The sequence below is a fragment of the Balaenoptera borealis genome, assembly GCF_965194805.1.
Source record: "Balaenoptera borealis genome assembly, chromosome: 8".
Taxonomy (NCBI): Eukaryota; Metazoa; Chordata; class Mammalia; order Artiodactyla; family Balaenopteridae; genus Balaenoptera; species Balaenoptera borealis.
Genome location: NC_138865.1, coordinates 86,427,788 through 86,453,111, shown reverse-complemented (window position 1 = coordinate 86,453,111; position 25,324 = coordinate 86,427,788). Strand labels below are relative to the sequence as shown.

The window sequence follows — 25,324 nt, the reverse complement described above, 5'->3', positions numbered from 1 at the left end:
GTCAGCATAATCCTGATATCAAAACCTGAGAAAGACATTATAAGAAAATTCAGATCAGTATCCCTCACGAATTATAGACATAAAAATTTTAAACAAAAAATTAGCAAATCATATCAAGCAATATACAAAAACAGATAATATGTCATAACCAAGTGGGTTTATCTCAGGAATTCAAGATTGATTTAACATTCGAAAATCAATTAGTGTGATTCACGTATTAACAGAGTAAAGGGGAAAATCAGATGGTACAGATGAACCGGTTTGCAAGGCAGAAATAGAGACACAGATGTAGAGAACAAACTTATGGCCACCAAGTGGGGAAGGGGGGGTGGGATGAATTGGGATATTGGGATTGACATATATACACTAATATGTATAAAATAGATAACTAATGAGAACCTGCTCTATAGCACAGGGAACTCTACTTCACTTCCCTGTACAGTAGAAACTAACACAACATTGTAAAACAGCTATACCCCAATTAAGGAAAAAGGCGGGGGAGGGGGGCAAGAACCAACACAATCATCTCAATAGATATTAAAAAAGCATTTGACAAAATGCAACAACTAGTTATGGTAAAACCTTTAGCAAACTTGGAATAGAAAGGAAATTCCTCAGTCTGATAAAGACCACCTGTGAAAAACCTATAGCTAACATAAAATTTGTGCTTTTCTCCAAAGATTGGTAACAAGGTAAGGACATCCACTTTCACCACTTCTCTGTGTACTGGATGTAATAGCCAGTGCAATGAAACAAGAAATATAAATAAAGGCACAAGATTGTCTTTATTTACAGACGACATCATAGCTTTTGTAGGAAAATCCAAAGGAATCTATAAAATGACTACTAAGCCATCAGTATGATGTATGTAAAGAATCCTTCATGATCTGAGAAAATATAGTGTTAAATAGACTAACTAGATTACAGAATTGTACTATGATGTGTTCTCAACCATGTTAAAATATTATGCATAAAATGGCTAGAAAGAAATCAAAATGGTAATACTGATATTGCTGAGTGGTAGGTTTATGCATGATAATTTTCTGTATTTTCCAATTTTTAAATAATAAATGTACTATATATTTAGAAAAAAAAGTCAGATCTTTTAAAATCTAGTCATAACAGGCAGGAAACTTTAAGGCATTGAGAATTGCTGTTGTTACTGAAGCATGAAACAGACCTGAAACTGCATTTCACAGCCAATTTAAAAACCTACATTTTCACCCCAGTCAGAATTATGCTGCATTAATGGTAACATACAAAGAGAATTCAGGAGATAATTTCCATCATTCAGAAATTTATATTATAGTGACATGTCAGGTATCCTGGTTCCATACTATTTTTTTTTAATGAGCTCTGCTTTTATAAGTAATTTTTTTCTATTAAGTAGCATATTTCTTTTTAAAAATATATATATATTTTAAAAAAGAAAGAAAAAGTTGTGACCACTGTAAAATTTACTCTCTTTTTTCCTGATAAAAACATTCTCCCTCCGATGTTTCTCCCTCCAGGTGCTCACTGAAGGGGGCACAAGTGAGACCTCCCAGGTGCGGGATGTGTTGATCTGGGTGGTGGCTAGAGGGGTGTTTGTGTAGAAAAATTAATCAAGTGATCTGTATATTTATGGTCTGTGCTTTTATTTTTGTGTGTAAGTTACACTTCAGTTTATTTTAACAAGGAAATTTTGTGAAATATTTCTCCCTTCAGGGTTAATGTTGATGTTTTTATAGCCCTATACTTAAGAACATGCTCTCACATTTTTCTCTCCTGCTTTAGAAACACATATCGCATGATTGAACAAGATGACTTTGACATTAACACCAGACTACACACAATTGTCAGAGGGGAAGATGAGGCAGCTATGGTGGAGTCAGTGGGCCTGGCCCTTGTGAAGCTACCAGATGTTCTTAACCGCCTGAAGCCTGATATCATGATTGTTCATGGAGACAGGTTTGATGCCCTGGCTCTGGCTACGTCTGCTGCCTTGATGAACATCCGAATCCTTCACATTGAAGGGGGGGAAGTCAGTGGGACCATTGATGACTCTATCAGACACGCTATAACGAAACTGGCTCATTATCATGTGTGCTGCACCCGAAGTGCAGAGCAACACCTGATTTCCATGTGTGAGGACCATGATCGCATCTTGTTGGCAGGCTGCCCTTCCTATGACAAACTTCTCTCCGCCAAGAACAAAGACTACATGAGCATCATTCGGATGTGGTTAGGTATGTATCAGACTTCATTCAGTCTAATGGTTGCTTTTGTCCGAAAGTTTGGGTATGCTTCAATCCTTTGGAAACTACTGTGGATAGAATGTTCCATTAGCAATCAGAAGGCCAAGGTTTTTAGTTCATAGATCTCACCCTATGGTATGACTTCACCTCTCTGAGACTCACCTTTTCTATAAAATAGACTTAGTGGATTGAATTTTTTAAATCTGTGCTACTTTTATACAATGGAATGCTTTTAATCCATTAAATATAATGTTATAGGTGAATATTAGTTACAGGGACTGATCCTGATATATCAAAAAGGAAAAAAAAGCAGGCTATAAAATTATATGTATAATGATACATTTTTATAAAAACAGTAACGTAGAAAGGTCGGAAGTATGTGCATCAAGTCATTTATAATATTCACTTCTGGTTAGTAGAATTAAGTGTTTTTTTTTCCTTTATTTTGCTTTTTCGCACAATGAAAAAAATTGTTATGTTTAATTTTAATGCCTTTCTTATGGGTTTGTTGGAATACTCAGATAAGATAATGAATGTTGAAAGCAGTTATAAGGGATTATGATTATTATTAAAAAGCAGAAGTCATAGTTGTACCATTAGAGATTGTTACCTCTGTAAGTAAGCCTTAAGGTCTGAAATCTTCAATGATCAATGATCTAGATTCCTGGAAATTACTTTTTGCTAATCAGAGGCAAAGAAAATAGGTTTACAAACAATGTCAATTAGTTAATTTATAGTGAGAGTACTATTTAGAGGGCCAATCAGGACTAATCGTCTATTTAGGTATTTAGGACTTTCCTCTGTGAAGAGGTAGATCTGTTGAATAATGAAATTAATAGTAAATTGATTGGGTGATTGTGTAATCAAAGTGATTGTGTATATTTTAAATCCAGATTACATTAGAACAGGAAATAAATTGGGTTTTTCTACTATATAAGTTAATCCAGTCTATATATTTCTTATCCTTGGACAGATTCGTAGCTACCAGGGAACCTGTCAAGATAATGCTGATGGAACAGGCTTCTGTCTCTTCAGTCTCCCCTTTCTGCATGCTTCTACGTAAACATTCTTGCATTCTGTTCTGATTATAGTGTTAGCTCACTATGTCTTCTGAAAAACTTTGTATTTCTGAAAAACTTGTAATGAATAGAAAATAACCCTTATAAAGCAGAATACAGCAAAATTGTACTTGTAGGGCTTAAGGTTCTCTTTGGAACCTTTTAAGCAGTTTGTTTGTGAAAAGAAGAATGACGAAATAGCAAAAACTAGATTTTTTTTTTTTAAACCAGTTGTGGGGGAAAAGACATTGAGCCAAAGCCACCTGTCCCTGGCAATAATACCTTTTGTGCAAAGCCTGTACCTGCTTCTCAACCTGCAATTTCTGACATTATCCTTCTGCTTATAAGAAAAATAGTATTGGGTAAGCCACTCAGAACATGCAGCTTTGTAACCAGAACATTAATAAATAACAGTCCTAATAAAAATATTAGCAAATTTAAAAAGACATGTTACATTCCTAATACTGAAAGAAATACCACAGTAAATATAGAACTTTTTGACCCAAAACCAAGTAATGGTACCATAATGGAAAGGGTTGTGTGGAAGGGCTGAAGCTGCTGAGTTCTGGAGACAAAGGCAGATAAATGTCAGAAGTCATACATCGAGGACCAGGTGCAGGCTTTGCACAAAATATATTATTGCCAGGGATGGGTAGCTCCAGCTCATCGCTCTGTGTTTTCTTTTTCACTGTTCTTTTTTACTACTTTGTACAAAAATTTAGTAATTATATCCCCACCCCACCCCCAGTTTAGAACGTGATATGGGACCAGTCATTTTTTAAAATAAAATTTTGGAGCTTGTAGTCTTTTAAATCAAATACTACTGAAGATTCTTAGTAAAAAATTTCTGTTACCATTAAATTATAAAAAGTAACTGCTACTGATTGAATTTGGATTAATGATAAACATAGTTCATGATAAAGTTGATCATTAAAATTAATATCACAAAGAAATATATTCTTTCATTAAAAATAAGTGAGTAGAAAAAAACAACAAAACAAACAAAAAAATAAGTGAATAGAGCTCATCTTCAGTTTTATGGGATAATATAGGCCCTGTTGCAGAATTCTTTGTGTTATTTGGCATGGCACTGTCCAACCAAATCTTTTACACTTTACATTTTTGCTGAGGAACTGTCCTTGGGATCCCAGCCTGGGGATGAGTGAAGCCTTTCTAGTCCGTTGAACAGAGTTAGAAACACTGGTGGTTTGTTGAATCTGGTGGGCGATAGTGGGGAAATGCCTATGCATTATACGAAATTTATTTCATGCTCAATCAATCTCTAAATGCCCTGATTTGCAACACATTATTACTCATTAATATTGCTGATAATTCATTAGAAACACTAGTTAGAAATTGGGAAGAGTCACATTTTTCTAACGCTTTGAAATATTTTGAATTTTAAAACAATGAAGTCTAGTGTCTACTATTTAAAATTATATATTTTGTTTGTGGTAGCAAGCACCTTTGTAAAACGTTAAGTTCCCTGAGGAATCCTTGGACTTGTTGCTGTAAGTTCTTATCCTTTGATCCGAATTTGGATGCCCTGCTTAGAATGTGACAAATTGTTTTTTTCCTTAGAATTTTAAAACATAGACTTTGGGGTTTTGCTTTTTAGAATTTGCTTCTTCCTCCTTTAAGATTCTTAACTAATGAAGCAATGTGGTTTGATTTTCTTTAAACAGGTGATGATGTAAAATCTAAAGATTACATTGTTGCACTACAGCACCCTGTGACCACGGACATTAAGCATTCCATAAAAATGTTTGAATTAACATTGGATGCACTTATCTCATTTAACAAGCGGACCCTAGTTCTGTTTCCAAATATTGATGCAGGTAATTGAACTTGAAAATGAAAGTATGCCACCTACCTTTCCAGTTTTATGTTTCTATTATGTCTTCTTTTGACCGACTTTCCTATCTTGCTTATCTTATCATTGAAGGCCATTCTATTCTGAAATGCATTCTGATTTTCAAAGGATCACCGATTTTGCAGTAGATTGAGGAGTTTGCGATATTATTGTCAAGTCTAGTAGAAACTTAATAGGAAAGAAAGAAATACTTAAAAAAAACCCTCAAATCTCCATTCTAGTTTCATGTTTAGTCTCTTCCCTCCAGTTTCCATCAACGAGAAAATGCAATAGCCAAAACCATTTTTTTTTTTTTAGATTGCATATATATGTGTTAGCATACGGTATTTGTTTTTCTCTTTCTGACTTACTTCACTCTGTATGACAGACTCTAGGGAGGGAGACACAAGAGGGAGGAGATATGGGGATATATGTATATGTATAGCTGATTTGTTATAAAGCAGAAACTAATACACATTGTAAAGCAATTATACTCCAATAAAGATGTTAAAAAAAAAATGCAATAGCCAAGAGATATAAACCTTAGAAGCTGAAAGAGTGTCTCTAGGAAAGTAATGATCCTACTGACTGCAGTAAAATAGCCATTATTTTTATTTCTTGTTCTCTTATTTATGTTAGCTATACCTTAATTTAATCTTGAGCTTAAGCAATTTAGATCTCTAGTTCCCAACCAGTTGATCCTTAAGCCTAACCTGATTGATCACCTACTGGTGGATGGAACAAGTGCAGGTAAGACCTTAGGTTAATGGTAGGGATATATAAATGGGAAATGCCAGAGCAGGGCCTGATACTGAGGGATTTTCAGATACTGGTTATTATTAGCTGATACCACTCATTGCTGAGCTCTTAGGCATTTTTTGGTAAAGGAGGCAGGATCCCTTCTCTGCAGTGCCAAAATGTCACCATCTTACACTGAAAGAATCCTTCCCTTAGTGTGTCTTGAATAATCTTTTCCGTTAGGGGGAACAAAGTAGGGTGTTAGTAGGAAAAAAACTTTAAGACCCCCAACCCAGATTTCATCCAGGTTATGTATCAATATTTCAAAAACCTTAATATTTATTCTTTTCTAATCCTTTAAATTTTTGCATAAATATTTATAATGTAATTATATCTCTTGTTCAGTATTCATTGTCAGTGATATTGTTTGTAATATACCTTCCTTATTGTATATACTTTAGAATTTGAGATTTTTTTACCCCTATGAAAGGAAAGGGTCCCAGGAATGCCTAAATCATGTCTGCCACTCGCCTCTCCTTTTCACAGGGTTTTTGATAAAATATACAGAAGGAACAAGAGGGAAATAAGAATCAAGGCATCACTTTCTCATTATCTGACTTAGTGCCCCATTCCCTAATGTAGAGTTTTCTGGAAAGCAGGTTTAGTGACTGTCATTTAGATATAGGGCCAAAGAGAAGCCTTCAATTGAACCCAAATCTGAATCTTGGAATAGTAGCAGCTTCTGGCGTGCAATGACTGGCATGTTCTGGCAGGAGAGAAGTGGCCGGGCCTGCTCTAAGGAGTTAGCCCCTGAGTCTGTTGCCTACCCTGCCATGGAGAAAGTTAAAAGGAGAACACATGCATGCCCAGCTTCTGTTAAATTCACGGCTCCTGCACACCAGTGGACATGGTGTGGTCGTCGTCCTGCCTTGTAACTGATCAGATTAGCCGCCTTGCCCGCCTTGGTCACAGCCACTAGGAAAGGGTGAGTAGAGAGGCAAGCAGAGGGGCATTGAATATCGTCTCCCCCTCATACATCCGTAACTTTTCCAAAAAAAGTCATGCATTTAAAGTAAAATATCAGCCACAGTATCAGAATCTATCTGTATTTGCTTAGAGCTTGTTCAGTCCACGTAAGTGGGAGTGCTTGCTGTCCCCTTGAGCCGTCGTTAATGTAGATGTGCGCATAGCTGAGGCAGAGGCCCTCTGATCAGCTTGGTATGTGGAGCCCGAGACCTTTCCATTTAGGAACTCCTGGCTTAAGAGATAGAGACTGTTGGCCTGTCTTGAGCCTCTTAATTGGTAAGGTAAAAGCTTTTACTGGGGTGTTAGTATTTGCTTTGTGGAGTGCTGTTTGAAGAGACCCACTGCTGCTGTTTGACGTTTCTAGATGAGTTGAAACAGAGGGCTGACCGGATGTTTTGGATGTTCATCATTCATGAAAAGATCAGTAATTAAAATGACTATTTCCCTAATAACTGTTATGAGTTTTTATAGGGGATATTTCTTTAAGTGGGGCTATACTTGCCACTGAAAATTGTTCCTTTATCTCGTAAACCATTTAACAGTTGGTTCTTTTCATTTTCACAGGGAGCAAAGAGATGGTTCGAGTGATGCGGAAGAAGGGCATTGAGCATCATCCCAATTTTCGTGCAGTTAAACATGTCCCATTTGACCAGTTTATACAGCTGGTTGCCCATGCTGGTTGTATGATTGGGAACAGCAGCTGTGGGGTACGAGAGGTTGGAGCTTTTGGAACACCTGTGATCAACCTAGGAACACGTCAGATTGGAAGAGAAACAGGTATTTACCTTTGCTTATATTTCAACTGACTAAGCTTAATACATTTGTATGAGTTATTATAAAGTATGCACGTATCAGTGCCGGCATATGTGTTTATCAATAAGTGAGTGAATGAGGTTAATGACCAATTGTAGCCTGAAACCTATAGGTAGCATACAATGATTACCAAATCTTTTATTGTCTTTGTAACATCAGAGCTAAGAGTTTCTTAGTTAATTACGGTCTTTGATGGCTGTGTTTAAGAGAGAACGTGACTGAATGTGTTATATGAATGCTAGTCTTTCGTTTTCCTGTGCCCAGTAAAATGAAGAAGGGAATCAACAATAACTCTTACACTTTTGGTCTGAGTAGTGGGAGTATTCTTTCCTGATATGGAAGACCCTGAGGAAGGAATAATTTGGGAGCGGGTAGAATGAAGAGTTCTCTAATGGCCATGTTAAGTTTGAGATGCCTATTAGATATGAGTGGAGATGGCAGGTTGGCAGCTATGTTGTTCCAGGGAGAGTTGAAGTTGAAGACACAAATTTGAGAGTGATGGCGTATAGATGGTGTTTAGTTAGGATATCAGTTCAGCTGCTGTAACAGAGAGACCCAAAATAATAGTGCCTCAAATAAGTTAGATTTTCTTTGTTTCTCACTGGTAAGTCATCAGAGACTTAGCCTCCATCTATCTTCTTGATGGTTGCTCCAGCTCTTGCTGTCAAGTGCACATTTTAGCCACTGGGAAAGGAGGAGAGGGGAAGATGTCCTTCCCTCTAAAAGCACAACTTGGAAGTTGCAAGTATTTCTTCATACATCCTATCAGAATGTCGTCACATGGCCACATCCAGCTGCAAGAGTAGCTGAAGAATACATATACCCTTTAGCTGGGTGATTAGATGCCAAGCTAAAAATTCTGCTACTGTACAAAGGATATTGAGGATAATGACGCACTCTGCCAGAAATGGTATTTAATACCAAGGGATGAAATGAGATTACCCAGGGGGAACATGTAAATAGGGAAGAGAATGGAGCCTAGGACCAAACTCTGGAGCCCTTCTGATGAGGAGGGAAGGACCAGGAGGGAAGACTGAAAAGGAACTGCCAGAAAACCAGGAGTGTGATATTATTAAAGTCCAGAAAAGAAAGGGTTTCAAGGAGGTGGTGTTGAATGATGCTAAGAGTTCAAATAAGATGTGAACATTGGATTTGGTACCAGGGTCTTCTATCAAAAGCAGTCTGTCCTGGGACTTCCCTGGTGGTGCAGTGGTTAAGAATCCGCCTGCCAAGGCAGGGGACACGGGTTCGATCCCTGGTATGGGAAGATCCCACATGCCGCGGAGCAACTAAGCCCGTGTACCACAACTACTGAGCCTGCGCTCTAGAGCCTGCGAGCCACAACTACTGAGCCTGTATGCCACAACTACTGAGCCTGCATGCCACAACTGCTGAAGCCTGCACGCCTAGAGCCCGTGCTCCACAACAAGAGAAGCCACCACAATGAGAAGCCCGCGCACCGCAACAAAGAGTAGCCCCCGCTCACCGCAACTAGAGAAAGCCCGTGTGTAGCAACGAAGACCCAATGCAGCCAAAAATAAATAAATTTATTTTTAAAAAAAAGATTTCTCTTAAAAAAAAAAAATGGCAGTCTGTCCTTTCTGCCACCACACTTAACACAAACACGTGCCCCTCCATCCTTTTCTTCTTACCTTCTTTACATTGGAGGGTGTGGGGTCACCCCTGCCTGTCCACTGCTCAGCCTTCTGCCTGTGTTCTAAATCCCCACCCCTCTTCCCTTCTCAAGGACGTTTCTCTTCCATGTATCTTTAGCCTCCTCAGCATTTAAACATGCCTAAGTCTCTGGTATCTTCAAAACAAAACAATACAACACAACCTCTCCCCAGCCACCACCCTTCTGCTTTTCTCCTCTTCATAGCCAAGTCTGTTGAAAAAACATGTCATTGTCACTGTATTTACTCCCTCAAATTGGTCAGAAAATGTATGGAAAGGAAGTGACTGCATCAACAGCTGACTGGCCAGTTGACTAACTGGCAACCTGGCCTGACCAACTGATCCCACAACTGGCTGAGTAGATGGAAGGCAGGGCAGATGGAAAGAGTGGACATGCTGGATGAATAGATGAGTGGCAAGTGGATACTGGATTAATTACCTTATTTATTCCAATAAACAAGAGCTTGATTTATTCTCTTTGGGAATAAAGGAACCTACGGCCCTTAAGTATCTGATATATGGAGATCTTGCTGAGAGTGCTTTAAAAGGTACAAAGTAGAAAAGTTCGTCTCTCTAATAGAAGACTTGTTCGAAGCCTTCTGGGTTTCAGGGCTACTTATGAGCACGACACACTGCTCATTTCTATATTCTTTTGCTTCTCCCACTTCCGAATCACCATACGGCACTGGATTTACCTAGGGGAGAATGTCCTTCATGTCCGGGATGCTGATACCCAAGACAAAATATTGCAAGCGCTGCACCTTCAGTTTGGTAAACAGTACCCTTGGTGAGTGTATACTTTTAAAGTGATTTAAAACAGGAGCTTCTCTGAGCACCATTTTCAAGCTGTTTAGTCATCCTAATGGTGCTCTCATTCTACATCCTTAGAGGTCCCTATCTGCTGGTGAGACAGGGCTTGCTAATATACCCCCTATTACTCTACCAAGGGTTCCAGTGGAGAATAATTTATTTGTCTCAGTTAATTAATATAGCACTTCTGCTAGGAACTACTGCTTTAGCCTATTTTGAATTTCTATAAGTATTAGAAAGTAATGTAACGATTTTCTTTAAAAATAGTATAGTTCAGCATTTTAATTTAGACTATCCTGTTTCAAATTAATCAGATTTTCCTTTATTTGAATCTTTTTTTCTGAAAATAATTTTTTCCCTACAGAAGTAAAGATGAAAACCAAAAAAGCAAAAAAAAATTTTTTTACTGTCCCAAACTATGATATATTCTGAAATTGGCTTAACAAAGATAATTTTTCTTTGATCTTACAGGCAATTCAGGCAATTTGTTAATGATATCTCAGGCAGGAAACAGTTGTATTTCAATCAACAATGGTTTTAGATATTCTATTGATAATATGAAGGTATTTAGTTAACAGTGTTGCTGAAGAGACCCAGATGTTGTTATTTTAAAAGAAGAAGCCCAAACTATTTATTACCCGAAATTTCAGATTCCAATAATACTATGTCCTCAGTATAATTTAATATGTACAAGAGAAACAATTTAATTGACTCTTTGGACATTGCAGTTCAAAGATATATGGGGATGGAAATGCTGTTCCGAGGATTTTGAAGTTTCTCAAATCTATTGATCTTCAAGAGCCACTACAAAAGAAATTCTGTTTTCCTCCTGTGAAGGATAACATCTCCCAAGATATTGACCATATTCTTGAAACTCTGAGTGCCTTGGCTGTTGATCTTGGTGGGACGAACCTCCGAGTTGCAATAGTCAGCATGAAGGTAAAATAACTCCTAAGGTCTTAACTTTATATCCCATATGAGTAGTTGATTTTTAAAAAGTGTGGTTGGAAGGTAGGACTGGAAACATACACAAGAGCTTGTAATCATTTGCCCACAGTATTGACTTTTGGTTCCATTACAATGTGTGTCTCACTATTTTACTAATCACTAACATTTTAAAGAAGTAAAGTTCTCAGGGAATCCAAGTTAGTAGACTTGAGTTGACAATGGGAGACCCATTAGGCATCAGAGAGAGCATCTGCCACCCAGGAGACCTGAAATTCTATACTTGGTAACAGCTTGGAGCATGGAGTATGTTGATTACTCTCACTACCCAGGGGAGGGTGTCTGCAAATGGTGAGGGGAATTGCTTCTCCTCTAGATCATGATTTTAGTTGCGTACAGCATACCTTCAATCTCTTAACCAAACCATCACCACAGTGTTGACAGAGCCTTTATAAAACACCAAACTGTCCATGTTAAAATGATCTCTGATGACTTAACAAGGAAGAATAAACCTAACAGAAAAATCTTTGTTTGAAGCATTGTAGATGTGTGAAATTTCAGGAATCCATGAGAAATACAGAGGATTTTAAACACAGAGTTGTTTAGATCAAATAAAGAAAAGCAAAACAAAACATAATTTTATCTAGTGAAGACAAAGGCCTCCTTTTTAAATACTCTTTAAAAAGTATTAATAGAAAAATATTTTCTTAACATAAAGATGATATATTCCATATCAATGGCGAACACCCTCTGTAGTGGCATTTCTAGAGGCATTCCTATTAAAATCAAGTGGAAAAGAAGGATGTTTTCTGCAACATTTAACATAATTCTCAAAGTTAGGAAGGGAATAAAGCAAGGAACGAATAGCAAAAATGGCAATTGTGGACAGGGTAAAACAAAAAATACTATTTATAGACAATATGAATAAACCAACAAGCTTGTAGAATTAATAACACAATTGAGTAAAATGGCTAGATATTATGATAAATATATAAATATCAATAACTTTTTACTTATATGAAATTGTAGGTAAAGATTTGAGTTTTTCTGTAGGTATTTATCAACCCTGATTGCACATTAGTGTTACCTGGAAGCTTTAAAAAATATATGGATGCCTGGCTCCCACCCCAGACTAGTTAGATGCCAGTCTCGGGGGGTAGGGACTAGGCATCAATATTTCTTCAAAGCTGCCCAGGTGGTTCTGATGCACAGTGAAGGCGGAGAAGCACAACTAGGTTTATTTTTAATGACAGTCATTAGTGACAGCTTTAACCCTTGTAAATGGATAAAAATCCATTAATAACAGAAGAATGGAAAAAGAGATCCTATTTAGAACAAAAACAGAACTTATAAAATAAAGTTTTCTGGTTTCCTAAACCAGAAAACTATGTGATCTATAAAAAGAAAATCTAAAAACTTCACTATAAAATATTAAGGCTTGAAAAATATCCTGGTTAGGAGTGCTGAGTATTTTTTTAAATGTCAGCACTTTCCAAATTGAATTATGAGTTTAACGTAATTCTAGTCAATATTTCAGTGAGGTTTTTTAAAGTTTAACAGCATTATTCTGAAATTTACTTAAAATAATATACAAGTGAGAAGAGCAAAGAAATTTAAAAACAAGAATAATTAGGAGGGACGGTCCCTGATTGGTATTAAAACATATCACCAAGCACAGTAATTTAAACATCATGGTTCCATACCATTATTGACTTCAGTTATGGCAGATGATTAAAGCTTAACGACTTAGGATATTTATTTAGTTGCTTCAGTATTTAAACAAGGAAATTTTGTCAACCTGAAAGAGTTAAAAATGACCTTTTAATGACGATTCAGATTAGCCAACATTCACCTTATGTTTAAGAGAGGGCCCATCTGGTTGGCTGTGGAGTTGTCATTGCTTCAACGGCCATATGCTAGGTTGTCTTCCCAGGAAACTACTTGAGTGTATCCCAGGGCTGGCCCAAGCCAGACAGTGGATCCCTTCCCCAGCAGTCATCTGACTCTGCAGTACTGTCCTAGAGTAATGTCTGATTTATCATGAAAAAGGTCAAACATTCACTGTATGCTCCTTAGCTGAGACCATGAGACAGATCTGTTTTTTCTCTTTTAGGGTGAAATAGTTAAGAAGTATACTCAGTTCAATCCTAAAACCTATGAAGAGAGGATTAATTTAATCCTACAGATGTGTGTAGAAGCTGCAGCAGAAGCTGTAAAACTGAACTGCAGAATTTTGGGAGTAGGTGAGATTGTAAATTACATACCTAAGCAACGTTCATTTTAATGTACAAAGTTTGCTGAGTTCTGATGCATGATGGAACATCAGGTCACTGTCTGCCCTGTGTGTAGATGGCTCCAGGTCCTGTCTGTGGGCCCCAAGCATGGGGCCTTCCTGGGACCCCAACAAACATTGTGAGGGAAGCATTGATGGAACTGTCAATCTATGGGGAGCCACAGATTTAGCTCAGAACTGCCTTACATTTCCTTGCAGTCCTTGGTAATGTATGTTTTAGGAGATCTTGGGTGAATTAATTTGTGTTCCAAGCCCAGAAAGTCGGCACACTTTTCTGAGATTGCTCATCAGAATCATTTTCCTTGTGTTTGTGGTGGAGCTCAGGCATTTCCACAGGTGGCCGTGTAAATCCTCGGGAAGGAATTGTGCTGCATTCAACCAAACTGATTCAAGAGTGGAACTCTGTGGATCTCAGGACCCCCCTGTCTGACACTTTGCATCTCCCCGTATGGGTAGACAATGACGGCAACTGTGCTGCCCTGGCAGAAAGGAAATTCGGCCAAGGAAAGGGCCTTGAAAACTTTGTGACACTTATCACAGGCACAGGTAAGAGGAGTAGAGACGGCTGCTTCAGGAGCTAGGGTGTGTGTTGGGGCACGTGCCTTTACCACTCAGCCAGGCAGTTTACAAGTCAGCTTTCACCTTCACTTCCTGCTTGAGTAGAGCCTGAAGGTGAGAGCTGAGGGCCCGCCCAGGTCTTTTCTGAGCGTGTGCCCGGCCCTGTGCATGCATGTGGCCTTCTAAATTCCCAGGAATTGTCCGAGCTAGTCAAAGCTCTTATTCCCCAAAGCTTCTCATTGCTCATGCCCCAGGATTTCCTCCTACTCTCTTTGGTTAGTATATTGTTTGTCACAACTGTTGTCCATTGCCCTAGGCAGTAGAGACTAATAACTATATTTTGCCTTTAAATGTTTTTGATGAGTGCCCCCTGGATAGCCCCCTCAGCCCTGGGAAAGTTCTGGGGTAGGTGAGATAAAGGCAAGCCCTTTGAGCTGGTCCTCCGGGAGCCACCAAGCAGGTCAAAACAAACCACCACAGTTTTTTGAGAAGAAGGTTCATTCTGCTCTCTCCAGTACTGCCATCTGTACTGGGAATGTAGGCTATTATTCTAGGCCATCGCCAAGCTGGGGCGTGAGGGGTGGGCGTGATGGGACCAGAAAATGCCAGAAATCTCTTACTAAGATTCAGCCGTTTTTTTCTTGATTAATTATTCCCCTCGTTGTTGTAAAGTTTTGGTTAGTTTCCAGAGTTCCAAAAAACTCGATTCTGACAGTTTTTGCCAGTTTGTTCATTGCTTTAGTGGAGGGATGGGCTTTTGGAGTTCCCTACTCTGCCACTTTTGCTGATATCCCAATTTGTTGTTTAAATGAGAAGACGGGCTCAGCTAGTCAGTGTTCGAGGCAGCACTTGGTCCCACATATGCCTAACTTCAAACCATGCGTGCTCTTTTTTTTTTTTTTTTTAATTGGGGTATAGCTGTTTTACAATGTTGTGTTAGTTTCTACTGTACAGCGAAGTGGAGTTCCCTGCGCTGTCCAGATATGTATAAAACCGTGTGTGCTCTTAAACTCCACATTATACTACCTCCCTAATGCTGAGCTCATGCACTTCTCTTAGTCTCGGACACAGTTTTAGCAAGCTTGGATATCATTTCCTAGTTCAGAGCAGTAATAACCTGCAAATTAGAGGAGTGAGGGTTGATGAGTAGGTGCCATAAGAAGTAAGAGATGGCAGGACAACTCTAAAATGCAGACCCTATTAAAGCAAAATGCCCTTTACCCCTTACTAACTCCTCAACTCCATAACAAAAAATAGTCATCGAAATTCGTAATTATTGAATCACAGATTTTTAGACATGGTGGCATTACGAAGAGGCAAAACCATGTTTCATATTCTCTGTTTAAGAAAGCAGGTGGTGTATGAAACCTTTCAGAAAGATTGTCTTATCTTGGGTTTCTCCCACAGCAGAGCCTGAGACAAGGAGTTCAGTGTGGGTATTTTATTTTGGAGGTGATTCTGAGAAGCAGGAGTGAGGGAGTGGGAAGAATGGAACAGAGTAGGAGAGCCATTAGAGGATGTATTATCAAAGTTGCCTTGAGGACAGTGGGGGCTGAAATCTACCAGAATCTCCCAGAAAGCCTGCAGAATACTACCCAGAGTTGTCCACTTAATCTGCTGGCTCCTGTCTCTCCTTGGTTGACAGTTGCTTCTGGGCAACTGTGCTTGCATGGCTGCTAGGCTCTTACTTGAGTGTTGGAGAAGGCCTTGGTGAGAACCAAGTTGAAATCATAGTGAGCCAAGCAGATGCAACACAGGGCATTGGAGGATCAGCTAAAAATATTTCCATACAAAATGATTCCAGGTAAAGCTTTGGTACTTAGTAAGTTTCAGCTATCTAGGAAAGTAGGCACCATATAGAACCTCACATTCCAAAGCTTTGCTAAACAGAGGAGGCATTGCCATAGCACAGTTTTCTGTTTCAGGTGCAGAGCCACTTCAGTGATTGTCGTCTCTCACTATAGGAATTGGCGGGGGGATCATCCATCAGCATGAACTGATCCATGGCAGCTCCTTCTGCGCTGCGGAGCTTGGCCACATTGTGGTGTCCCTGGATGGGCCTGACTGTTCCTGTGGAAGCCATGGGTGTATTGAAGCGTATGCCTCTGGAATGGCCTTGCAGAGGGAAGCAAAAAAGCTACATGATGGTCGGTTTCTTTCACCTGAGGAATTAAATAGCCAAATGGTAGACAAGTACTTCAGAGTAATTATTCCAAAGAGAGCTGAACGCTGACGCCAGAACTTTTAACCTTTTCACTCCCTAGAGGAAAATCAGGGCTCCACATACTGCAGCTCAAAGTCTCCTTGGTCCTGACCCGTATTAATAATACCCTTCCTCTCCAGCACTGGGAGGGCCGGGGTCTTGAGCTCCAGGATAGCAGGGGAGATGTCTTTCATTTTTGCCTTCTCAGCCCCTAGCACAGGTTGGGTACTTAATACAGATTTTAATGGAGAATTAAATGGATGAACATATTACAATTTTTCAACTCTGAGAGGTTTATTTGAATTACACCTATTTCTGGACATGTTATAAATGTCAGGATGGTTTCTAGTCTAATGCAAGAGGGAGTCGTTTAGTATCATTACAACATGGTGTGCCAAGTGCAATGAGAACGATGGCCAAGGAACATAGATGCATATAGGAAGGACACCAGTGTTCCCTCCCCGCCCTCTCCATATAGGGAAGGGAGCGTTAGGGTGCTGTCCTGGGAGTTGAGAGTCAAGAGGGTAAATAGAATTATTGAGGCAAGTTTGGATGAGCCATGGAGCATTTTCAAGCATAGGAAACAGTGGTGTTGGTGCATAAGGGCAAGGCAGGGTATAGTGCAGCAAGAGGTAAGCCAGGACCAGCAGCTAATGGAAAAACCACTGAAAAATTTTAGGGAAAAGACATAGATCCAAATTTTAGATTCTTCACCACACTTTTTTTTCCTAGCGGGAAAATGGGAGTTGAATGGAGGCTGGCTTTAAGGGGGACAGTTCTAGAGTGACTTCCAGTTTTCTGGGTGGACAACTTTGGGGGTGGGGACATGAGAGGAGGAACAGGGCTTGGCAGAGCTGACGGTTGGGAACCAGTGGGACATGCAGGTGGGACTGCGCAGGAGGCAGCTGGCTGCAGGGGTCTGATGCTCAGGAGAGGGGACAGGACTGGAGGTCGGGATTTGGAATCATGGGCATTGAGGTGGCCATTAAACCTGTGAATGAGACTTGGAGTGAGATGAGAGTCGAGGGTGGAACCCTGTGAAATGTCAGCACTTGAGGGCACGGAGGAAAACCAGGAAAGGGTAAAGTCACAGGAACCAAAAAGGGAGTGTTTCAGGGAGAGTAGTGGGTAGTGTCAAGTGCTGAGTAAGAGGAAACGAGAAAGTTCATTGGCTTTGACCGTGAGGAAGGACATCATTTGAAGCCCTGAAAACAGTGTTTATTTTTCAGTCTCATTTTTATCATCACCCCCACTGAGGAGCCTAAATGTTTAGACATTTTTTCCTAATCATTCAACCCCATGAAACTTTAATACCACAGATACACTGTTTATCTGTTGTTGTTTGTTACTGTCTGTATAAAGAGTAAGAATTTTTTTGCCCACGAGAACCAGTTTTTGCCCCCATGGGGGTAAATGCGTATCTTAAAGAAGTTCTGTCAAGTGGGAGCAGAAGCCTAACTACCCTGAGTAAGAGCAGAAGTGAGGGTTGAGAACGCAGGAGAGGAAGGGTGGAGGAGCCCTTACAAAAGGCCCCTGGGGAGGGCGGAAGAGATGAGCTGCAAAGCCCTGGTGGAGGGGCGAGAGGGAGAGCAGCGGGACGTGGGATGTGCGAACACAGGCCTGTTTATAAGCAGGGGCAGAAGAGTAAGGGAGTTCTGCCTGGAGGCGTCCTTTATCTGAGTGGTCAGAAATGGGGAAATCTCTCGGTAGCGGGAGCGGGATAGACGGTCTGAGGAGATGAAGGCTGAGAAGGGCAATGAACGGGAATGGGAGAGAGTGGCCAGAGCAGCTGTGAGGGCCCCTGGAAGATAGGAGACCACCACTTGGTGTCTAGGTAACTGTCTGCTTGGTTGGGATTTTCTCCCATCAGAGCCCAAGTAATAGCAGATGAGGAAGGAGTCTGATCTGGGTTGGTGGCTGGCAGTGTGAGGGGCAGAAAGTCAAGGACTATAGATAACTACAGAAATATCTACTGTTCATTTAGCATTTACTCTGGCCAGCACTTGAGTACTTAAGTCCATTTTCTCATTTAATCCCTAAAGGAATCCTGCTAGGGTAGGTATCATTACCCCAGTCTTGGAAGAGAAACACGTGGAGGTGACACGACATGGGCAGGGTAGTGCAGCCAGTGGTGGTAGAGCTGACAGCTGAACCCAGGTCTGTCCGTTTCTGAGGTGCTGCGCCTTCCTGCCACTGTGGGTCACTGGCAAATAATGCAGCCTTGCATCTGGGATAGATAAGGAAGGAGATGAATGCAGAGGAGTTCTGGTAATTTGGGGGAAAAACACACTTCAAGACTGTTTAATATGGAAGGGGGAAGTGAAGGAGGCTCTGGCCAGAGTTGAGGATTTCCAGTTAGAGAAGCTCTGGATGATGTATAAGCAGGCAGCAAAGCCCTCTGGCAAATGTATATGGATATTTACGAATGATAAAAAGCTTTGCAAATGTGAAAAGGGATTATCATCTTCCCACTTGGGGGCTTGCCGCCCACAGGCATAATTATGAGCTTGGCCTTCCGCAGCTCATGAATGACTGCTTCTCCTTCTCACCTCTGCTCAAACAGAAGACCAGCTCTTGGTGGAAGGGATGTCAGTGCCAAAAGACGAAGCTGTGGGCGCACTCCATCTCATCCAAGCTGCGAAACTTGGCAATGCAAAGGCCCAGAGCATCTTGAGAACAGGTGAGCACGCGGGTCTGGGCAGCTCTGCCACGGGGGCGGTGAGCCCTCAGACGGCCCAGGGCTCCGGCAAATGCCCAGCCCTCAGGACCAGTGCAGAGGTAATTTTCCTGCTTACTGCATTCAAGGTATTTGGCAGCATTGCCTTTTTAAACAGGTTTTTGTTTTGTTTTACAACTATGAAAAAACTACTTGTTCATTTTCTGGAAATTTAGAGAAATACAGGAGAGTAAGAAAAAGTATCTTTTAGTTTTACTGTTCAGATATCAACTATTAACATTTCCTTCCAGTCTATTTTTTTTTTTACATAGTTGAGATCATATAGTATAGTATATGTACAGTTTTATACCCAGCTCTTTTCATTTCCAAGTATCACATAATCATCTTTTCATATTAAGGATAAATCATATAAACAGCTTTAAAAGTACTGTTTCCATGAGGTAGTGTGAACGAACTATTCCTGGCTGGTGCTCTTTTCCACCTTCCTCTTTGACTTTGGATTTGGCTCTCTCCCTGAAAACTTGTTTTTAATTTTTGTTTTCCTGTAGCTGGAACAGCATTGGGTCTTGGGGTTGTGAACATCCTCCACACTATGAATCCTTCCCTTGTGATCCTCTCTGGAGTCCTAGCCAGTCACTATATCCACACTGTCAAAGACGTCATCCGCCAGCAAGCCTTGTCCTCGGTTCAGGATGTGGACGTGGTGGTTTCAGATTTGGTGGAACCCGCCCTGCTCGGCGCCGCCAGCATGGTTCTGGACTACACGACTCGCAGGATCTACTAGTTCTCCAAAGAGTGGACGTGGACCGAGATTCAAGAGCTCCTTGGTGGAATCAGGTTGTCTTCTAGATGAGCATTTCTTAAAAGGCAAATTTGGTATTTCAATTTATTTGGCAGGCAACTTTGGCAGTTTCTGCTTTTAGTCTCCTCTTCCAAAGTCACTTTTCCCTGTTTTTGTAGATGCTGCTCCTTGTGGGGTCATTTCAGCTCAAACCTTGTCACAATCTTCTGTGCCAAAAGGAGCTACAGTAGCAGCCGAGGAAGCCTTATGACTGCTTATTAGAGTACCACTTAGACCTGCAGGCCTTGCTTGGGGTGTGACCTTGATACTGGAGTTTGGATTATTAATCCTGCCTCCTCTGACCCTAAGTTCAGAACACAGAAAGGGATCCAGTCAGGGAAGAGAAGGAAATCTCACCATGAAGGGCTTAAGTAAACCTTTCAAAAGCAGTTTTATTGAGGTATTTTTTAAAGTGCACAATTTGGTTAAGTTTTGACATATATATACCTATGAAACCATGGCCACGATAAGGACATCAGGTGTATATATCTCTCACCCCCAAACGTTACTTGTTGAAAGATGTTATTTGCTATTACTCTCTCAGAATCTTGAGCAACTTTAGATCAGGGATCTGAATTACAGTGGCCTTAGTGACCTTGTCCTTATCTTCTTAAGGCTAGCTGAGAAGCCACTAGGACTTACAGCCTCTGAAAGATTAACCATCCCAGAAGGATCGTTGCTACTGACAAGCAGACACCTCTTCCTTCAATAGCGTTTCATACTATGTTGAATATGACCCTGGAGTGTTGATTAAGGCAGTGTTTGTTGTGTGTCATACCTAGAGCCCACATCTGTGAATCTGGATTCTGGCTAAATAAGATTCCACGCTCGCATTGGTGTCAAGATAACAAAGGCCAAGGTTCTTGCTATTAATTTCAACCTGGAAGAGATACTGATAGCCACCATTTATTAAGTGCCTACTGTGTGCCAGGCTCTGAACTTGGTGCTTCATATGCATTATTCTAAATTCTCACAACCAGTAAGGTAGGTGTTTTAATTCCCATTTTATAGAACCCCAAACTAAGTCTTAAGTGGTGTGCCTAAAGCCGCGTGGCTAATGAGTCTTAAAGACAGGGTTTGACCCAGGTCCCTCTGTGTTTTTTCTGCTAAGCCACACAAACCTCTCTTCATATCAAAAACTTCCAAAGTGCAAATATATTCTAATTTATTCCAGGCTACCAAGAGCTTTCACAAGAATATCTCATTACCAAATGAATCGATTCATCTTTGACACTATCTCTCAGTGGTGAATTTAATAAAATATTCCTGTATGCTGTGGAAATTTTGTCAGTACAGTATTTGGCCTAGTGACAGGTTTTTATGGGTACTTTTAGATGACCTAAAAAAGGACATGCACATGTTTTTCAGATTGTTTATTATTTTAGGAAAACCTGAAGGTTTCTACAACATTATTTCAGTGTTCACATATAAAATGAAGGAATCAAGTTTGCATTTGAATTACTTCCTTCCTGGTGGGTTAATGTGAAAAGATAGGTTGGCTGATTCTTAGAACTCTGTCAGCTCTGAAATAATCTCCAGGTCCTAGCTGATTCCTGGAAAGGAAGCTAGTTGGCTTGGCCATCAGTGTCTGGGGCGGGTCGGTATACCGTGAAGGGGCATCAGCTGTTCTTTGACAAAACCTACAACCACTGTATACACCAGACAGTTGCACTGCTACCAAGTTTCATACCAAATATTTGGAAGGATGGTATTGAATCTAAAACCAAATCTTAGTTTTTATTAAATTCACGGAAAGGCTAATATATTCCAACATAATTATTACATATAGATAAATGATCACATCTTAATTTATTTTAATGTAAATATTTTTATGTTACTGTTCTGAGCCAAATTCTAAAAAAATAAATGTATTTCCTTGTGGAAATCCTGCCACTTTTGTATTTTGTTTTGTTCTTAATTAACTCATTAGCTAAAAGCATTCCCCTTCCCAAAAGAGATCTGTTGTGCTCCTTACTTTCTGAAGGTCATATAACTTCTTTAAGGCATTTAATAATTGATTTAACAACCACCCCACCAAAAAACTTTGTTAACAGAAAGCATTGTTATATAACTTTAAAATACATATATTGCAAAATGATCACCACACTGTCTAGCTAATATCATCACAATACATAGTTAAGGGTTTTTTTCCCTTGTGATGAGAACTTTTAAGATCTACTTTCATAGCAACTTTCAAATATGCCATATAGTATTATCAACTATAGTCGCCATGCTGTACATTACATCCCCATGACTTATAACTACAAGTTTGTACCTTTTGACCCTCTTCACCCACTCCCCACCTCCCAACCCCCCACCTGTGGCAACCACCAATCTGTTCTCTGCCTATGAGCTTGGTTTTTTGTTTTTTTAACATTCTGCGTATCAGTGAGATCATACGTTATTTGTCTTTCTCGGTCTGATTTATTTCACTTAGCATAATGCCCTCAAGGTCTAGCCATGTTTCACAAATGGCAAGATTTCATTTTTTTTCTAATGGCTGAATACTATTCTGTCATATATATTTACACCACATTTTATTTATCCATTCATCTGTTGATGGACACTTAGGTTGTTTCCATTACCTTGGCTATGTAAATAATGCTGCATGTAAGAGTGCATGTATCTTTTTGAGTTAATGTTTTTGTTTTCTTCAGATAAATACCCAGAACTGGAATTGCTGGATATGGGAGTTCCATTATAATTTTTTGAGGAACCTCCATACTGTTTTCCATAGTGGCTGCACCAGTTTACATTCCCACCGGCAGTGCACAAGGGTTCCCTTTCTCCACCTCCTCTCCAACACTTGTTGTGTTTTTGATAACAGCTATTCTAAGAAATGTGAGGTGGTATCTCATTGTGGTTTTGATTTTCATTTTCCCTGATGATTAGTGATGTTGAGCACCTTTTCATTTACCCATTGGCCAGCTGTTTGGCTTCTTTGGATAAATGTCTATTCAAATCCTCTTATTTTTAAATTGGATTGTTTTTATGCTATTGAGTTGTATGAATTCTTCACATATTTTGGATATGAACCCCTCACTGTATGTATGATTTGCAAATATTTTCTCCCTTTTAGTAGGTTGTCTTTTCGTTTTGTCGATGGTTTCTTTTGCTGTGCAGAGCTTTTTAGTTTGATGTAGTCCCAGTTATTTCTGCTCTTGTTGCCTTTGCTTTTGGCATCAAATCCAAAAAAATCATCACAAGACTGATGTCAGGGAGCTTACTGCCTGTGTTTTCTTCTAGGATTTTTATGGTTTCAGGCCTTATAGTCAAGTCTTTAATCCATTTTGAGTTAATTTTTGTGTATGGTGTAAGATAATGGTCCAGTTTTCCCAACACCATTTATGAAGTGACTGTCTTTCCTGATTGTATACTCTTGGCTCTTTTGTCATAAATTAACTGACCATATACGCAGGGGTTTATTTTTGGGCTCTCTATTCTGTTTCATTGATCTATGTGTCTGTTTTTATGCCAATACCAGACTGTTTTACTATAGCTTTGTAATATGGTTTGAAATCAGAGTGATGCTTCCAGCTTTGTTCTTTCTTGAGATTGCTTTGGCTATTCAGGGTCTTTTGTGTTTCCATACTGATTTTGGATTGTTCTATTTTTGTGAAAAATGCCATTGAGATTTTGATAGGTACTACATTGAACCTGTAGATTGCTTTGGATAGTATGGACATTTTAACAATATTAATTTTTCCAGTCCATGAGCTTGGTGTCTGTCTTTAGTTTCTTTCATCGGTGTCTGACAGTTGTCAGTGTACAGTTTTTTCACCTCCTTGGTTATATTTGTTCCTAGGTATTTTATTCTTTTTGATGTAATTGTAAACGGGATTGTTAATTTCTCTAATAGTTTGTTATTAGTGTACAGAAATGCAGCAAATTTCTGTATACTAATTTTGTATGCTACAACATAATTCATTTATTAGTAACAATTTTTTGGTGGAGTCTTTAGGGTTTTTTATATATAAAATCATGTCATCTGCAAATAGTGACAGTTTTATTGCTTCCTTTCCAACGTGGATGCCTTTTATTCTTTTCTTGCCTAAGTGCTCTGGCTAGGACTTCCAATACTATGTTGAATCCATTTAAAATTTGACATAAAAAGCAAAGTGGTCCCAAGAAAGAGGTTTGAAACTAAATATTGAGCACTCACTGAGTTTCTGAGCCAACTCCTTCCTTTTTTATGAAGCCCCATGTGAGTAATGTAGGCATTAGAAACAATCCAAAGCTACTACTGCTATGTAACAAACCACCTCAAAACTTAAGAGGCTTAAACGGTAATCATTTTCTCTCATGGTTTCTGTGGGTCAGGAATTTTGGAAAGGCTCTACTTGGCAATTCTGACTTAGGGCATCAGATGCACTTGCAGTTAGACAGTGGCTGGAGCTGGAATAGGTTGGAATAGGGCTGGCCATGCATCTCTCTTTGCTTGTAGTTTCCAGGTCTCTCCACGTGGGCTGATTTGGGCTTCCTCATAGCATGGTGGCTTCAGGATTGTAGAGCTTTTTACATGGTGGCTCAAGGACTACCAGCTTCTGTGTTCCAACAAACCAGCCGTAAGCTGTATTGCCTTTTACAACCTAACCTTGGATGCATATAGCATTACTTTTGTCATATTATCCAGTCACCTCTTGATTTCGAGAAAGTCAGACTTCACTGACGTCTGATTAACTGCCACATCCACCCTCAAGAAGCCCATCCTGTGTGGGAGGCAAGACAAGTCCAGATAACACCAACCAAGACAATATCAAAAGGTAAGCTGTTGCACGTAGAGGGCCATGGGAGCTCAGGGGAAAGGAAAGGCATTACGGAGGTGGCCTTTCAGCTACTTCTTAAACCAGATTTCAACACTTTCAAGGGCATTAGCAAGGCCCAGAAGCAACTAATGGTTGGTGAACAACAGCAAGTGATTGCTTGATTACAAGTGGAGGTGGCTAAAGGGGAGGAATAGCAGAGAGGCCAGAAATGTGGGCCAGATCAAGGAATGCCCAACTAAGAAGCTTGGAGAGGGGAAAGTAGGCAGAAAAGTAAATGTTCCTCTCCCTTCCAGACATAATTACCATAGGAGAGATGGTGGACTTTCCTTCTCGGCAATGGCAAGACCTAACCCAGCTCCACCTCCTGAGTGTGGCATTACAGGTGTTTACATCAATCTCCAACTTGGACTAGTAACAGGTAACCATTAGTAGCAGATTTCTGAAATATGGCTTTATCAGTCACTCGAGCCATCACCTAAAATGTGACAGGTTCTGACAGGTTCTGAGAGCAAATAATGAATGTGTTGATGCCTGAATGGAACGGTCTCCTACAGGCACCTGTTGTGTGGATCAGTGTGGTCCAGAACATTCCGTGATAACGTAAATGTTCTATAATCTGTCCTGTGCAATCCGAATGCTACCTAACTACATGTGGCCACAGAGCATATGAAATGGATCTAGGGGCTAGAATTGTATTTTTAATTCTGATTGATTTAAATAGCCACCTGTGGCTATTGTACTGGCCAGCAAGGTCTAGATGAAGGACTTGACAATAGAAATAAATATTAGAAAAGTGCTAAGGATGGCACAGATCCAAATGTGTGCTACAGGGA

At 39.9% G+C, this 25,324-nt stretch overlaps 1 protein-coding gene across 7 annotated transcripts in view; it reads left to right on the top strand.

The window, feature by feature from the left end:
• Positions 1-25,324, top strand: part of GNE (glucosamine (UDP-N-acetyl)-2-epimerase/N-acetylmannosamine kinase) — a 61,531-nt gene that overhangs the window by 27,028 nt on the left and 9,179 nt on the right. For 3 of the 7 annotated variants that reach the window (XM_082402336.1, XM_082402333.1, XM_082402335.1), the window contains 10 exons: positions 1,777-2,228; positions 4,981-5,133; positions 7,476-7,688; positions 10,098-10,185; positions 10,937-11,147; positions 13,267-13,396; positions 13,771-13,992; positions 15,969-16,155; positions 18,774-18,887; positions 19,433-21,614. In XM_082402336.1, the coding sequence (XP_082258462.1) occupies positions 1,790-2,228; positions 4,981-5,133; positions 7,476-7,688; positions 10,098-10,185; positions 10,937-11,147; positions 13,267-13,396; positions 13,771-13,992; positions 15,969-16,155; positions 18,774-18,887; positions 19,433-19,733 (2,058 nt within the window). In that variant the 5' untranslated portion in view covers positions 1,777-1,789 and the 3' untranslated portion in view covers positions 19,734-21,614. The other 4 variants (XR_014247550.1, XR_014247551.1, XR_014247552.1 and 1 more) reach the window with 3 other exon arrangements.